The sequence below is a fragment of the Octodon degus genome, unplaced genomic scaffold (assembly GCF_000260255.1).
Source record: "Octodon degus isolate 3935 unplaced genomic scaffold, OctDeg1.0 scaffold00236, whole genome shotgun sequence".
Taxonomy (NCBI): domain Eukaryota; kingdom Metazoa; phylum Chordata; class Mammalia; order Rodentia; family Octodontidae; genus Octodon; species Octodon degus.
In genome coordinates, this window is record NW_004524812.1 from 1927470 (window position 1) to 1946017 (window position 18548).

Sequence of the window (18548 nt, forward strand, 5' to 3'; positions counted from 1 at the left end):
AAATAAAATAAAAAATAAAAAAGATCAGTCAAATCCCCTCAGTTTTAAATTAAATTTTAAATTTAAGGTTTTTTCAATTGCCATCCTTTAATATAACTTATGAATAAAGAAATCTATGGAAAACTGAGTTCAACACAACAATTACTAGGTTCATATAGTCTGGATATATTTTCTGAGATCTTATTGTCCAGCAGAGTAAAATACACATACACACACATAATCTCACATGCTCATTAACAAATACTACCAGGATAAAAGAAGTTTAAGTTGGGTGTTACGGAGGAAGCCTGTATTTCCAGCACTCTGGGAGGCTAAGACAGAGGACCACAAGTTCAAGTTCAGCCTGAGCAATTTAGGCCCTGTCTCAAAATTTTAAAAAAGTTAAGAGAACTAGAGCATCCAAAGGCCCTGTGTTTAATCCCCAGTTTTTTAAAAAGTTATACAAAAAAGTAGGGGTGAGCAGGAGAAAAAAAGAAATATAGATTAGTATAGATTCTGCAAAAAGTAACACCAAAAATGTAAATGGGGTCTGAATCATTGTGTACTCATCTTAAGAGTTGGAGGACATCTTTTAGGCATCAGGTAGCCATGGAAAGATTTTAAACAGAAGAATAACGCAATGAGGTTTATATTAAGAGAAAGTTGGTGTGGACAGTATAAGAATCTCTGAAAATCCTGAGGAAGAGGGATTGGTGGCAGTGCCAAAGGCAGAAGAAAGATTTGTTGCAGCAGACTAGAGAAAAGATAAGGCAGAGGCAGTGGATCTGCAGAATTAAAGGCAAAGGGAAAGTATGTTACAGAGAAAAAAGTTAGAGGATTAGTTCTGCTTTATGACATCTTGAACTTAAGGTGACTGTGGGAACACTTAAATACACAGTATAGATTTTTCTTCTGGGAAGAAATCTGAATTGGACAGCTAGACTTGAAATCCTTCTACATTCATCCATTCTGTATTTATTTAATGCCTTCTTAGGTCAAGTGTTTTTGTAAGTACTGAAAGTACAATGATGGAGATACAAAAGAAGCTTAGTCTCTGCTCTCAGGAAGCTTTCAGTTCATGGAAAGAGATGTATAAATAAATAAGCAAATAAAATAGTAATTGTAATAAGTTCCAGGAAGGAAACAAACAAGGTACTAGAGTATAGATCCTCCTCAACTAAAAATGGGATTTCAGTGAAAAATAACTTTTAGGGGCCAGGGAGATAGCTCAGTAGAATAAGTGCTTGCCTGGCAAGCGCAAGGGCCTGAGTTTAATCCCCAGTTCCGCCGGGGAAAAAAAAAACCTTTTATACAACTAAACACTCTTTACTGACACCACTAAGTGACACAGTACACTGTAGATACCTGTACTTTCACTCTTGTGATCATGTGCCTATCTAGGAGGTGTGGCTCTCCACCACTACACAGCATCATGAGAGACTTGCACATCTCATGCTACTAGCCACTGAAAAGATCAAAACTTAAAATTTGAAATACATTGTCTACTGAATATGTAGTGCCTTTATAGCATTGTAAAACCAGACTTTAAATTGAGCCATCATAATTTAGGAACCATCTTAAAAAAGTGAACTTTAGGTCAGCTTATCAGTTTTAAAATGAGATTTGAAATATGAAAAGGGTCCAGCCTTATGAAAGATTCAAGGAAGGACATTTTAGGGGAAAGATGCATATGCAAAGGCCCTGAATCTGGAAAAAGTTTGGAATATTCTGAAAACTGAAAAGTCCAATATAGCTGGAGCATAGGTGACTCATACAATCAACAGTGTATGAGTGGTAGTTGTCCTCATCAGAATGTCTTAGTTTCCTCTGCTGAGTATGGAGGGAAAGAACAAAAAGAAAGACAAAAAAGGTCAAGAGCATAATATTGGAAACACACAACAGAAGGAGCTCCAAGAGGAATCTATAAAGGAGACAAGAGGAAACAGTGACAGGTAGAAAGAAGGGCAAGAAAGGGGAATATCATGATGCCAAAGGAAAAGTGAGTTTCAACATTGTCACAAAACAGAGTAATCAATTAAAATAAAAACAGAAAGGGATCCAGTAGAATTGTCAATTAGGATATCACTGATAATTTTGATCATTGCTCATTCAGAGTAGATAGTAATATAAGTGGACTATTTATTGTTGGGGTTAATTATATTATAGCTACACCCTCCCTTAAATGTTTATTTATCTTGTCTTTTTGAGACAGAGTTTCACCATGCAGTTCAGGCTGCCCTTGAACTCACTTTGTAGCCCAGTCTGGCCTGGAAGTCACACTGACCCTTACCTCATACCTCCAGAGTGCTGGGATTACAGGCATGCATCACTACACCCGGCCTTAAATGTTTATTTTTTTAACTACAGTATCTTCTCTAGCAAGAGTTGATTTAATCATGTGAAATTCTTAGTAGATTTCCCAATTTCCAATCAGAAAACATCTATTAAGCATCTGTCATCTGCATAGCATTGCACTCAGTACTAAGGTGAGATAAAGAAGGTAATTTCCTCTAACATGGACCTAAATTCAAAGATCCAAGTAATAATTTTCCATAAGTGACCATCTAGGTTAACACTTTATGATAAAGACCCATTCTGAGCTCTGCAGTTTCCTTCTTGTTTTCCTAGACTATAAGATTGGGAAGATTATAATAATCCTGTTACATGTATAATGTGTCTTCCATTAAGGCACACTAATATCAAGGTAACAGGCTGCTTGGCTGTTTTGACAATTAGGTAGTCACTTTCATGTTCCTGTTCTATTCCAAAATATATTTTACCAGATATATATGGTAAGAATCTCATTCCTTTACCTGTATCTCATTTTGTTGAAAGATCAACTTCATTTGCTGAGTAAATTTCAACTATAATTTTCTTATCATTTAAAAGCTCATAATATAAGAAATTGTTTAAATATAAAACAAAAAAGTAAGTCATGCAGATTCTACTTCCTATATTTAAGGCCCCATTTGAAACTGGTATTTGTGGGCTAGCGAGATAGCTCAGTGAACTAAGCACCTGCTTTGGCAAGCACAGGGACCAAGATTCGATCCCTAGTCCTGCATGCCATGCTGAGCCAGTGACTGAGTCTGGGCATGGTGGCACATATCTGTAATCCCAGCACTGGGGAGGCTGAAAACAGGAGGATCACTACAAGTCCGAGCTGTGTAGTGAGACCCTGTACCAAATAGATAAATGAAAAAAAAAAACGAAACTGGTATTTGTTACTTCAGTCAGTCATTTAGTATGTTCAATATATATCATTTATTTTTTATCTTTTTTATTTTCTTATTTTTTATTTTTAAATAATTTTACTGAGAAACAAATATCAATGAGACAGTTTCAAAACAGGTTAGTAGGACAGTTTCAATAATTAATACATTGCATATTGTTGTCTTCGTAGTGGTTATTCATAGTACAAGATGCAGACATGATATATCCTGTCCAAACACTAGTAGTACAAATCTTTCTTCTCATTGAATTAAGAGAAAGTAGCTATATATCTATTCTTACTATTTTGAATATACAGATACAAAATAGTCCTTCATTTGTTTGGCTTTTTTTTTTTTGGTCCTTCATTTGTATCCTCAATATATATCATTGATAACCAATTTACATGTTTCAGACTATCTTGAGCTCCTCTTAGTGTACCATTTATACTGAGTACTTTCACATTTTTGTAGTAATCTATATACAGTGCTAACTTGAATTGCTCTATCATTGACATATTCTTATCTTTTATTGAACTAGTCTGGGCTGTCTTGGGGAGTAGAGCCCCAACCTCATGTTGATTTTGTATCCTCACATAGGTTTAGGTAAGGATGTACCTGGCACTTGATACTTGATTGATTTTATTTTGGGTTTTCAGATACTTATTTCTGCCTTCCTTGTTCTTTAGTTTCCCTCGGCCTTTTTCAAAGGAAGAGTAAATATGTGTGCTGCATTTTGCTATGAAGTTTTGAAGTGCTGTACCTCGAAGATTAGCTCCACCAGGAATGAAGCATCTGCACTTTTATACCTTTTGATGAGGAACAACTTTGAGTACACTAAGAGGAAAACCTTTTTGAGAACACATCTACAGGTCTGTAAAAAATTAAAGCCCTTTTTCAATCTTTAGCCTCTGTTGACATCAAGATTCAGAGCTTCTCTGTCCTGTGCAGTAGCCCTTAGTCACATGTAGCCAGCTAACACTTGAATTGTCTCTGGTCCAAATTCAGATGAGCTGAGAATGTATAATATACATTAGATTTTCAAGACTACAGAAAGAAAGAAAAACACCTCAGCTGTTTTATACTAACTATATATTGAAATGATATGTTGATGACATTGGCTTAAGTAAAATATACTAAAATAAGTTTGCCTCTGTCACTTTTTGATGTTGCTGCTAGACCATTTCAACAGACATGTATGGCTTACATGGTATTTTTTGGATAAATGTGCTCTAGGAATTCAGGCTCTAGTTCAGATTCCAAGGATACCTCTCACACATGACCTAGAGCAAAGCACCTCCTTAGCTGCTCTGTACCTCCATTTCTTCAAATACAAAATAGGGGTCAATATTGGTATATACATTGTAGCATTTTTGACAGAATCCTATGTGATGACTAAATAATAACCATATTAAATATTATACAATGGGTAACAGTTTATATCCTTCATACTGTAGCATACCTATTTATTTAAAAACGAAAGAAATTGAGTCAGGCACAGTGGGATTCACCTGTATTTCCAGCTACTTGGGAGGTTGAGGTAGGAGGATCACTTGCACCAGGAGCTTGAGACCAACCTGGGGAACATAGCAATATTCCATCACAAAAAAAGAGAAATAACAAATTTCAAGATTTAGTGGAAAATGGAGAGTTTAAGAGGACACCTATCTGAGGTTAAATCACAGCTTGGCTACTTACACGTGTATGAGTCTAGGGAAGTTGCTGAGTCTCACCAAACGAATTTCCTTGTGTCTAAAATAAGGTCAGCCAAATATATTCATCTTGAAGAATTATTATGAGGCTTAAAAACAATGCCTGACACACAGTAGACACTTATTACATAGTCGTTACAATTCTGCTTTTCAAAATTGTTATGCTTATTTAGTGAAACAGTTCTGAGCGCAACCACAGTTTGGACTTATCAGCTCAATAGGCCTCTCTGTTTTATAGGAGATGCATGTTCACATTTGTATCTTCGCTGGTGTAGACAGAATCGTTGATAGGGAAACAACTATAAGAAACTTATTTAAAAGCTGTCACCAGTAAAGTAAAAATCTAGTAGAAGTAGGTTCTTCTTTTAAAAGTCTACTGTAGGGGCCGGGGAGATGGCTCAGTGGAATAAGCGCTTCCCTGGCAAGCGCAAGGACCTGAGTTCAATCCCCGGTTCCACCAAAAAAAAAAAAAAAAAAAAAAAAAAAAAAAAAAAGTCTACTGTACTATTACTTTTGCATACTACAGACACAATGCATGTTAGGTCTTTCACTGTTCACATTTAGGTAAAGTATCACTTAATTACCCACCTTCCTCCAAAATATTCTCACTAGTGTGCCATGGTGCCTGAAATTCCCCATTAGGATGCATTTTTCTGGGCTGAAGCAGCTGTTCTCTCAAGTCATGTATTCATATATAGGTGAATGAATGGATATGTAGACTCAGAAATAGCATTTGGCATATGGTATCTGCTCAATAAAGAGTTAACTAGTAGCTGCATATTGATGGCACATGACTGTATTCCCTGTGATCTGAGAGGGTAAGGCAGGAGGATCACAAATTCAAGGCCAGAGCCGGGGAGATGACTCAGTAGGTGCAAGGGCCTGAGTTCAGTCCCAGTTCTGCCAAAAAAACCCCCAGAAAACAAGTTCAAGGCCAACCTGAACAACTTAGGAGGACCCTGACTCAAAAATAAATGAATAAATAACAATATAGCTCAGTGTAAAGGTCCTAGGTTCAATCCTTAATGCTGACAAAATAATATTATTAGGATTATATATAGTATGTTTAAGCCTTATAGCAATTCATAAAAAAGAATTGTTATATCTCTATTTCATAAATGAGAAAAGTGAGGTACAGAAAGGTTAAACAGATACCCCAAGATGACACAGTGAAGAAATAATAAAGTCAAGTTTTGACTAAGGCAGTTTGACTGTAGAGCCTGCACTCACAGCTACTTCTATAATCTGCTTCCCAGGCTTAGTGGTAAAGCATGTGTCCATCAATTTCTTAACATGAATCATTTGGCATTCCTCTAGGGTTGTCTGAGAGATGAAAAAAGTGCCATCAAAGGCCATTGCATGAATTACTGTTGAACTAGTAGGACTTGATCAAAAATAAAAGGAGCTCAGGAGGCAATGGACTTTGCAGTCCAGCACATTAAAGTAGACAAGTGAAAAGAAGTAAGAAATCATCAAAGAAAGATATCATGGGCCTAGCGTTATTATGACTACTGCCTTGAAAGCACGTTCAAAGTGAAGGCTTGACCACTATTTTTATCATGTTCTACTGCGTAGTCTCTAAAGAAATGTTTCCAAGTAGAGCACTGTAGTGTACACCTGTAATCCCAGCTACTCAGCCAGAGGCAGGAGGATCATGAGTTTGAGGCCAGCCTTGAAAACTTAAGTGAAACACTGTCTCAAAACATAAATGAATAAATAAATACGTAGCTCAGCTTTACAATGCTTGCATAGCATGAGTGAGGCCTTAGTTTTGATACATGGCACCCTCCAAAAATACATTGCATATGAGTGTGTCTGTGTTTATACTATGATGGGAATTACTGGCATTTGTTCAGAAGCCATTTCAAAAACAGTATTTGCTTCTTCCCACAGATAATAATTGCTGTAAGCCAGCTGATAGCTGATGTAGCACTGAGCGGAGGATCAAGATTTCAGGAGTCTTTATTCATTATCAATAATTTTGCAAACAGTGATAGACCTATGAAGGTATGTTCTCTCTTTAAGTAACCAGTTAAAACCACTTTCAAACTCAGAGTTTGTGAGTCAAGAAAGGGGCACAGGCGTAAGTGTGATGGAATTTGTAAGAGTACAGTCCATGCTAAGCCACTATTTCTGTGGAAGCCTTACACTTCCTGGGAATCCAATTATGGAATTAAAGAAAGTCAATCAGAATAAATAAATAAAACCACTTTCAATGTCAAGGAGGTTTACTGAGGTTTACTTCTCAGTTTTGTAAATATAAATTTTGCAGTACGAGTGACCTTGGTGTATGTAGTAGTTAGTGAATGGGATAGAGTTGCATGTCAGTATGGAAGAGTTTCTAAGACGCACTGGGAAAAAAAAAATTTTTAAAAGCGCACTGGGTCTAAATTTTGCCTCTGTGATTTACTAGTTACAACTTTTGGTGGGGTAGAGGGCATATAAATTGAAGCCATGATTTCAACTTGGTTATCTTGTATACCACTGGCTCTGTAGCACAAAAAACACTGCCTGCTATAGAGCGGAGAGTCAGTATTAGTTGAAAAGGTAGATGAATGAATATACTATGAGTAGTTACTGTGGCTAGCAGAATCTGAATTTTTTTCCTGGGCTTCATTTCTAAACTTGCTCAGAAAATAAATGGATCATTGAAATTTGACAAGATCTCACTTCCTGGAACAGCTAAGAGTTGTTTGACCCATTGCCAACAGATGAGGAAAGGCACAGAAGGGTTTCATTATATGTTGGTTTTGTGAGTTTTGAAAATCATCTGTTAACTGATTGTGGCTTGCTGTAGATACTTACTGGCAAATCGGACTCCAGGGCTGTCATTCTTAAGTACCCATTTGCCAAGTCCAAGCCCTAATCCCTGAGTACCATACCTCTTTCTTATTTATAAGCTTAAAATTTATGGCATTATGAAAGGGCATCCATTGCTATGTGGCCTGGATCACAGGTTCTGCTTTTCATTAATACATGTATACAAGGGAAGAAGAGGTCTTTGCCAATATTGGGACTTTTCTTGCCAGAGATACGAATCATCCAGATTCTTGGGAAAGGCCATATTCTAGCATATTTGAAGATATTGTTTAAAGCGTGACACAGAAATGAAAGCTCACAGTCACAACGTACTTGATGTTAGGGAAATGTAGAATCTGTGTACCAAAAATATTCCCATAAGAATGTTGTTTACACTGACAAAAACACTGCCTAGTGCCAGGCACTCATAGGCTGGGAAAATTTGCTTTTGAACCAGTTTTATTAAATCCCCAGGGTATCTGTATATGTTCCAACTAGTCCCATGAGTGTAGAAGAATTGTATACTCATCACTAAGAATTTGTTTTCCCAGTTCTTACCATGCTTAATGTCGTACTTGTTGCCAGATTAGCAACTTTTTTCTAAGTAAACAGGACTTCATTGAGTCTCCTCGATAAGAAATCTTTTCTTTTTCTAGACTCATTTCTTTATTTCATTTTATTTTTTATTTTTTTATTTGTTATTTTTTGGCGGAACTGGGGATTGAACTCAGACCCTTGTGCTTGCCAGGGAAGTGCTTATTCTAGTGGGCCATCTCCTTGGGCCCTAGACTCATTTCTGAAATGACTTAGTTTTATTTTGTTAGAGTGTTCATTACCAACAACCCTATTATGGGGGCTTGCAGGTTAGCTCGGTTGTTTAAGCACCTGTTCTGGAAAACCCAGTCAGGTGCATGGGACCCCCAGTTGGATCCCCACATCCATCTGCCTTACCAGACCTTAAGGCAGTCGGAGCCAGCCAAAACAAAAACCAAAAACCAAAAACAATCCTTCCCAACAACCCTATTAGAACAAGGTGCCTATGGCTTTCCCCCAGTAAATGGAATTTCTATTATGAGTAAGAAGACACTGTATGTATATAGTAGCATTCTTAAGGAGGACAAGAAGGCTGCTTTTAACACCATTATCTCCACATTTTACTATATGCAGTTTAAAAAGCTCCCTAATCGTGTACCTGTCCCTTTCTTATCTTCTCTAAGTCATACAGATAATTGTGACAGCCTCAGTGGAGATTAAGGAGAAGGACAGACCCTTTTGGTAGGGAACAAAACACTTTGAGATGTTAATGATCTCTTTAAATTTTGTGCCATGTTCTGTGATTCATGATCTCTCAATTTCATAAATAGAAATTTTTGCAGTATGGTCTGACCTTGGTGTATGTCGTGATTAGTGAATGGGGTAGAGGTACATGTCAGCATGGAAGAGTGTCTAAAGCGCACTGGGTCTAAATTTTGTTTATGATTTACCAATTGTGAGACTTTGGCCAGGTGGCCTAACTGTACTGTGACTTGGTTTTTCCATTGATGAAATTAATAATAATAACAGTACTCATAAAGTTACTAAAAAAATTAAAACATGCAATGCACTCAGTAACTTTTACTTACTGTTATCAATAAATAATAAACATAGGTACTCCTGTAGCTGTAAAATTCATAATGGAAAAGGCAGATAATCTAGCTTCATGGCCTGGAGATTATATATATATATAGATAGATAGATAGATAGATAGATAGATAGATAGATATAGATATAGATATAGATATATATAGATATATATTTAATTATATATATATCTATATCTATATCTATATCTATATATATATATAAAATCACCAAGTTTAGAGCCCAGAGTCAGAGTCAGGTATGGTGCCTCAAACCTATAATCCCAGAATTTTGGGAGGCTGAGGCAGAAAGATCACAAGTTAGAGATCAATTACACAGCTTAGCAACTTAGTGAGACTCGGTCTCAAAATAAAAAATTAAGCAAGGACTAGGCATGTAGCTCAACACGAAGACCTTGGGTTCAGTCCCCAATATTACAAAAATAAAAGTTTAGACCTTTTAAAGCTTTGGGTAATTACATATTTTTAAATTTTTGAAAATTAATATATGTTTGTAATACATAATGATTATATTCAGCTTAGGGGATTGATGCATATACATATATCATCTGGGTAAGTTTTACTCCCCAGCTGCCCCACTCATCCCTCTTCCTCGTTCCCTGGATCCCCTCACCAGCTCTAAGTCCTTTCCTTGTTTCTTAACATAGTTCTTTTATTTTGCTGTTTAAATTATTTATGCTTTGGCTATCTCATACTAGAGAAACCATGTCATATTTGGCCTTCTGTATTTGATTTGTTTCGTTCAGTATTAGAATCTGAAGATCTATCAATTTTCCTAAAAATTATTCAGAATTATCATTTATGTGAGTGCAAAAAGTTGTCTCTATTCATGTTGACGGGTGTGTAGACTGCTTCCATGTGTCAGCTGTGTAAGTTGTGCTGCTGTGAACAGCATATGCATGTATCACTGTAGTATGATGTCTAACTCTGTTGGGAAGATAGCCAGTAAAAGTATAGCTGAGTCAAATGGAATGTCTAGTTTTAGTTGGTGAGAAATTTCTGTATTGATTTCCCTAGTAGTTATTCCCACCAGCAATGTAGAAGGGTTCCTTTTCCCCAAACCCTTGTTGTTTAAGTCCTTGATCACACCCATCCTTACTGGAATAAGATAGAATGTTAGTATTGCTTTGATTTTTACTTTTCTAATGGCCAAACGTGATGAATATTTTTTATATATTTATTGGTTATTTATACTAAAGAGCAGTATTTGTTCATTTCAATTGCCCATTTTCTGATTGAGTCATTTATTTAAGGGATCTAATTTTTGTTTTACTTCTTAATATATTCTAGATATAATCCTGTCTGGGGAATATCTGGCAAAAAATATTTTCCCATTCTCTAGGCCATCTTTTTACAGTGTTGGTTACTTCCTTGAGTGTGGGGAAGCTTTTTAATTTGATATAATGCCATTTGCTGATTCTTGATATTATGTCTCATATAGCTGGCATTCTGTTCAGGAAATACTTTTGCCTATTCCCGTGTCTTTTAAGAGTTTTACCAACTTTTTCTTACAGCAGACTCGGTTTTTCTGTTTTATGTATTCTATAAATAACCATTTTAAAACCATTTAACTGTGCCGCATGTATTACAATACTAAGAACTATAACAAGAAATAAGAATCATAATATGTTCCCAGGATTGGATGCTGAGGCTTAGAGCACATCAATAATAGTGCTAAACATGTTTTTCTGTTTGTTTTGAAATTAGGCGACTGCTTTTCCCACAGAAGTCAAAGACTTGACGAAGAGGATCCGTACCGTTCTTATGGCCACTGCCCAAATGAAGGAGCATGAGAAAGACCCTGAAATGCTAATTGACCTCCAGTATAGCTTAGCCAAGTCCTATGCCAGCACCCCAGAGCTCAGGAAAACCTGGCTGGATAGTATGGCCAAGATTCATATAAAAAATGGAGATTTTTCAGAGGTGACTGAAGTTCTAAATAAGATTCTTCAAAACCCTTTGCATACATTCTGACAGTTCTTTGTCATCTTATTTTTTTCTTTTTTCTTTTTTGTTTTTGTTTTTCTTCTTTTTTAGGCTGCGATGTGTTATGTCCATGTAGCAGCTCTGGTTGCAGAATTCCTTCACCGAAAGAGTAAGATACTTCTCTTCTGAGATGGGAGGAATTTCAGTTACCACAATGCTTTCTATCTCTATAGGTCGCATCTATGTTTGTGATGAAATTTAGCTCTGAAAAATATGTTCCCCTTCAACCTCACTCAATTTTGAACAGTAGTTGTTTTAAAAGAAGGCTGGATTATTCATAGGAGGTTTTCATAGGAGGTTACAAGAACAAGTTAAATAATACAGGGCCAGGCCTGGTGCCCAGTGTTTATATTCTAAGACTGTGTCTCTGGGAGACTGCCACTAATTAAATTCTCCTCAGGCTCATGGAAAGCTCCATATAATACAGATCATTTATTTTCTACCCCTCCTCCACACCAATAACTGCCCACAGACTAGATCTCAATACCTAAGTACAGTGACAACTGCATGTTACATGGGAATTGTGCTCTTCAAGGGCATCAGGGTCCAGCAGCTCTGGATTCCTAATAAGACACTCCTAATTCTGAAATCTTCCTGAAACATTTCCTTCCCAGAAATAATATTTTTGACGCCTGTAGCTACTCAAATAACAAAACAATGCAGGTCGGTGTAAGAACTGATTTGCAGTGAATATTGTAAAAAGTCTCCCACAATCAGCCAGACATGGAGGCACACATCTGTAATCTTAGCACTGGGAAGGCTGAAGCAGAAGGATCATGAGTTCAGGACCTGCATGGACTACATAGTGAATTCAAAGCCAGCCTGACCTACATAGAAAGACCCTGTCACAGAAACAAAAACAAACAGCTACAACAAATCAACACAAAATACAAATCATCCACTCAGCTGATTTATAATAGCCAAGCTACTTCCTTAAAAGCAATCAAATGAGTAACATCAGGCAAAGTGAAACTTACTAGAGACATCAATTAATTACTATGGTTTTGACAATGGGAACACAAGCTTGTTTCATTTTGTCTTAATTGAAGATTTCCTGCTGTTAACTGTGTCTCATTTAACAACTGAAGTTCAGTATTTAATTACTTCATAGAGAATATCCAATTAAAATATTGTGATTAGAGTACAAAGTCATTTTACTATTTATTTATTTATTTTTGGCGGAACCGGGGATTGAACTCAGGCCCTTGCACTTGCCAGGGAAGAGCTTATTCTACTGAGCCATCTCCCTGGCCCCCACTTATAATTTAAATTGACAGTGTGTTTGGTACTGAAATTCTTCTGATCCATCAACATGTTTGAAATTGGTATGCTCTACTTTTCTCCTTTTAGTATCTGAATGGTTTTATTCTGTTTTATTATTGTTTATGTTTTGGTGCTAAGGATTGAACCCAGGGCCTCAGGCATGCTAAATATGTTCTATATCCTGAGCTGCACCCCCAGACTGTATATGTGGTTTTAAAATGGAGAAAACAATTATCAAAATAAGAGCCATTTGAGGTTTTGCAATTATGGCACTGGTATGCCTATAAAATTGCAATATAATTAATAGAAAAATTGAATACCTACAGTTCTAAATACACTGTCAAATATGAGAATACTAAACACAATATTAATATGATTTAGATATGTCATTCACAGAAATTAGTACAGGGTCTGACTCTGCAGCTCGGAGGCAGGGCTGGGATAGCATGCGGTGCAGGGGATAAAACCAAGTCCTTGCACTTGGCAGGCAGGCACTTAGACCACTGAGCTATCTCCGTGGCCCTTTCAGAGAAATTAACTTAACATCATCTCATTCTTATAATTAGTAGCAGTTTGAAATAAGAGTTTTATATCTACTAAGTATAAAACTATCCCCTTTACAATTTTGAATAAGTTTAATAAAAATATTTTCTAGGCTAGTTTGGTTTTTATACCAGTGCACAAACCTTAAAATTAAGTAAGATTCAATAATTATTTATCTCCATTATCCTTTAGTTTTAAAAATATAATTTCTTACTTTGGATGTTTGGACATTAACACAAGGCAGCTACTCTAACCACAAAACTGCGGCATGCTTTAATAAGTGGAAATAGTGTTTCTAACCTGTCATTTAAACATTTTGCAATAGCCTCTAGATTTCCTAGAATTCATCCTTCATAGAAGTCAGAGACACTAAGGAGAAAAAAAAAGCATGGTTTTGCATTTTTTAGATGTTGAATTCAAGAGAAGTTTATGTATTAATTTATAAATGTCAGCTTTTTTATTTTTTTCCATAATTTTATTGATAAGCAAATAGCAATGAGACAGTTTCAAACAAAATTGGTAGTGCAGTGTCAATAATTAACACATTGCATACATTTTTCCTAGTGGTTAATTGCTATACAAGATGCAGACATGATATCTTATTTACAAACACCATTAGAACAAATAACTCTATTCTTTAAGAGAATGTAACTATATATCTATCCTAACCACTTTGAATACACAGATACTAAATGGACATTCATCTGTATACCCTTTTTTTGTTAAGTTCCATTATTTGAATATTATAGGTGTGTTAACTCAGCAAAATAATCTAAAAGAGTTCAGTAGTCCATAATAGTATTGGGTCTTCCGCTTCACTGGCAATGTCAGAAATTGTTGACCTGAGTCCCCTACAGCTCAACACAACACCATGGCTTTACTTCTTATATTTTGTTTTTATACTTTTCTGCTGGGTGGTTAAGACCAAGGTAAAGCAGGACCTATGCAATAAGAGTTGTAGCTTTTGAGTCTGATAAGGTCAGTGAAATCCCCTCAGGATTTATCCAGAGATTCTGTACCTCAGATTGTAGAACCTTTGTCAGTGTGAGCCATGTGGATGAGTCATGGCCATTGCTTGGCCAATGTGCTCTCTGTGAGAGCCTGAGAGAATGTTTTCTCTCCATGTGACTCTCCTTAGGCACACTCTACATCATCGATCACTTTCCTCTTTGGCCCCATAATCTCCTTGATCAGAAAATTTGGGACACTGCCGAGTTACATGACATTACAGTACAAGTTCTCATATGTCCTGAGTCTTAATTGACCTTGGAAGGCTAGGGCCAAAGTGTTGGCTTTCCTTGCAGCCCTCCTTTTCATCTAATTTTGGTCTGCAAACTTAGGTTGTTAACCATCCAGAAGACAAGCTTATTGTTATTATCAAATGACTTAGGCTATTAAGCTTAACCTCACTATCTGTCTGCATATCAAACATCTTAGGCATAATATGGAACAGGTATTTTTCATCAAGTATGGATATGTTGAACTTTAAGTCCCTACAGAATATGATAAAAAACATTTAAAAATTAGAATATATTTTAAAAATAGGCATAAAGAATTATATACTTCTTATGTTTACACATAAGTCCAAAAATCTCACCATATACAACCTTGAAGCAGGACAGTCCCACAATATTCCTTTTCCTGTCTTTTGCTTTCATTCACCACCCCCTTCTTTTTGAACAACCATCTACCCGAGAGACTTCATAGCAGCAACTGGCATGTCATGAATGTCAGCTATTTTCAAACTGAGAAAATTCTTAAACTAGAAAACCTTAGTCTAAATGATTATCAGCAGTAAAATCCTCAGGCTTTTCCCCCCTTGGTTTCGAAGAATGAAATGATCTAGATCATCTTTTGTTAATTAGCTGACTAAACTATGATAATTATTCAAAAGTACTAACACAAGTTAAGAACTTACTTGGTTAACTAGCCATCCCAGTGTGAGAATTTTATAACCCACCAGTATTGATGGGTTTTTGAAATTTAGATAAGACTTGAACGTTTACAGAGTAAATAAAAATCCCCATGAGTACATAATTGAAAAGTTCAAGTACACTTAAGCTAGGCTCAAAGATGCATGTCAATTCGCCCAGCTATTCAGGAAGCAGAGACAGGAAGAACACAAGTTTGACACCAGCCTGCAAAAAATCAGCGAGGCCCTGTCTTGAAATTTTAAAATTGTCAGGGATTTAGCTTAGTGTGAAGGCACTAGTTTCGATCCCAGTACCAGAAATCTTTGGCAAGTTAGGTAACTACAAAATTGGAGAAAACTTAAGGAAGTTCAAGAGCCTTTTTTTGTTTATTTGGCCAAGCGTCATGGTGACATGTGCCTGTAATCCCAGCTTTCTGGGATCCTGAGGCAGCAGGATGGCAAGCTGAAGGCCAGCCAGGACAATTTTGCAAAACTGTGCCTCATTACAAAAAAAAAAAATAGCGAAGGTGGTATAGCTTAGAATTCCCTAGGTTCAGTCTCCAGTACTCAAAAAGGAAACCAAACAAACGAACAAAAAACACTTGAGGCAAACTTATTCAACAAAGATAATTGGGCAACTCTGTCATCCTGTTTTCTATCACGAAATGTTCTTTGACAATGAACACAAAAGGAAGAGAGTATGCTTGAAATCTTTGATATGCATCCATTGCCAAAATTTTTCTATTTTCTTAAATTCCTAAGCCTTTTCTTGAAGTACATTATAAAATATTTTCGTCAAGATGCAATAAAATAATATCAGCTGACACATTGGAAACAGATGTTCTATTTAGATTTTTTTAAAAAAAATCCTACTAGATATTGCCTAAGTATAACACCAGTAAGGGATCACTTTCAGATTTCTCTATTCATTGGTTCAGGCACAGAACTGACAGGGAAAGGAGAGGAGGCCCGTGGTTCTCTCTGACCTCACTGCACTTGCCAACTTCTCCCCCACAGCCTGAGTTTTGTTCATTCTACCAGAGAGACCTCACAGATTATCATTTGCGTCTGTTTACCTAAGTCACCTCTAAGTGGTGGTACTGAGTATCCCTTTATCTTTCCATTCCCCAAAATATAAAATCAAAGTTGAATTTTCTTATTTGTATTTGATCTGAGAACCTCAAAATTTCTGGATCTCATTCTCTAGAGGGTAGACTTGCTTGTACTTCTTTCTTTTCTTGAGCAAAGGCACAACTGTTTTTCCCAGGAAAGATAAAAGTTAAGTTTCAGGATTCTTCCACGGCCAACTAGCATGCTAAGTTCAGCAAAGCTTCTAGCCTATGGGTTTCCTTGTAAACTCAAGAAATGGAACGTTTTCCATGTGGTCTATTCTTCTCATTCATTTTGGGATAATATTGATCTTTTCCTAATCTCCTTACTCAACCTCTGATCACTGAAGTTTCCCAAAGCTTTTAATTCCCCTCTTTCTCCTAGTGTCGACCTTTTCCTTTCATGCTGTTCCGTTGGGATCCTTACCTCTCATGCCTCTTCCTACTTGCTGTCATATTTTATCAAGGGTTACACTATTACCCCATCAAAACCCTCACTCTTTGTGGGATCACTTGCACTCTAGGTAGTAGTCCCTACCTGGAAAGTTTCCATATTGACTTTCCTAGGACAGTGTACAGGAATATAGACATAACAGTGGTGTAGGGAAAAATTAAGAACCTAAGTCATATACCGGACAAATTAGTAGCAGAATCTTCAGGACCACTGTACACAGGGCTACCTAGGTGTACATTAAGTCCCTCAAACAGATGCCTCATACTGTTGGGATATATACACTAGCCAATTTCATCTCAAAATCTTCACAGGATGAAAGGGAATCAGAATTTTACCCAAGAATTTTATTAAAGCCCCTAAAAAACAAAAGGATCCTGGGTTTTGTTGGGTATTGCTAACTTGCAAAAAAGGAAAAAATGGGGCTGGTGAGATGGCTCAGTGGTCTAAAGCACCTACTTAGAACAAGCTAAGCTAAGCAAAGCACAGAGATCACTGTTCAATCCCCCAGCACCACATGCCAGCCAGCCCCGCCCCCTGGTGGGCTGAGCTGGCCACACACACACAAAAATATAAATAAATAAATAAATAAATAAGGAAAAAATGATATATTCTTCTCTAGGTAAGTGTCATACTTATGTTGCCTAGTCTGGCTTCTAACCTGTGGGTTCAAGCAGTCCTCCTGCCTTCATCTCCTGGGTAGCTGGGACTATAAGTGCACATTATAGTGCATGTGATACCAAGATTTGTTGTTAGTACTCAGGATTGAACCTATGGCCATCAGGCACTTAAATTAACACACTTAGCAAGAATAGTGGACTGTGAAGAGGCAGATCCATAATAGTATCTACAGTGGATGACTAGGCAATAAATTTCAGAAGTGGGTGTTGACATCTTTGCTTTTGAGACAAAGTGCCATTTTCCATACTTCTCCTTAAAATGTATACTAGGCGACTTTCCCAAGATGCTTTTAATCTAGTTTGACTTCAGGCAGTACAAAAATATATCTTACCCTGTGCTGCCCTAGATCACGCCATTCTAGAAAATCCCCAGATTTGGCAATAATTTAAATAATCCCTCTTGAGTATATAGGAAATTTTTCCCAGTCATGGACTTAACTGTCTGAACTCTTTAGGGATTGACCTCTTATTTGATAAAAACTACAGTAACACCTTGGTTTGTAAGCATAAATTGTTCCATAAATATGCTTGAAATCAAAAACATTTTTATGTCAAAGCAAATTTCCCCATAAGAAATGACAGAACCTCAGATGTTTTGTTCTACAACTCAAAACTGGTCATATGAAAATGATTGCAGTACTGTAATATGATGTAAGAAAATAAAGAAAAATAAGAATATTAATTTGTACTTACTTTTGAAAACCTTTGTGGCTGGTGTGAGGGAGCCAAGAGAGAGGAGGATTATTGTGTGTGATGGTGCTCCTCATTGCTGCCATCACTGCCATCTATTGGCTCAATGGAGTCTTTCTTTTTGTGCAACTTTAACAAGGGACCTATTCAGTAACACTTGCTTTTGCTTCCTTTGGAGGATTTTGTGGAAATGTGACATTGCATTGTCATTAAACAGATTCATCACTGTCACTGCTACAGCCTTGTTCAGGTGGTGCTCTGCTACAGCATTTGACACTTTTTTCACATTGTACACGTCGTCCCTAACCTGATCTGAAGTGAAAGATTCCTCTGCCTTTTTCTCTTGCTCCTCTGCAAATAAGAGCTCCATAATCTCCATAACCTGTTGCTATTGGGAGATGATCACCCACAATCCTGCATGGAGAGAGAAGGAGAGAGAGAGAGAGAGAGAGAGAGAGAGAGAGAGAGAGAGAGAGAGAGGCTATTGGCTCAATCAATAATGTGACTTTTGGTATCACATACTACTTATACTGTGAGACATCACTTATTTGTCAAATACAAATTTATTAGAAGTG

General features: G+C 36.8%; 1 protein-coding gene across 4 annotated transcripts in view; it reads left to right on the top strand.

Moving 5' to 3' along the window:
- Positions 1–18548, top strand: part of Dock11 (dedicator of cytokinesis 11) — a 224183-nt gene that overhangs the window by 161728 nt on the left and 43907 nt on the right. For all 4 annotated transcript variants that reach the window (XM_004645686.3, XM_023706010.1, XM_023706012.1 and 1 more), the window contains 4 exons: positions 3878–4060; positions 6794–6907; positions 11047–11262; positions 11377–11434. In XM_004645686.3, coding sequence (XP_004645743.1) covers positions 3878–4060; positions 6794–6907; positions 11047–11262; positions 11377–11434 — 571 coding nt within the window. The remainder of the gene's footprint in view (positions 1–3877; positions 4061–6793; positions 6908–11046; positions 11263–11376; positions 11435–18548) is intronic.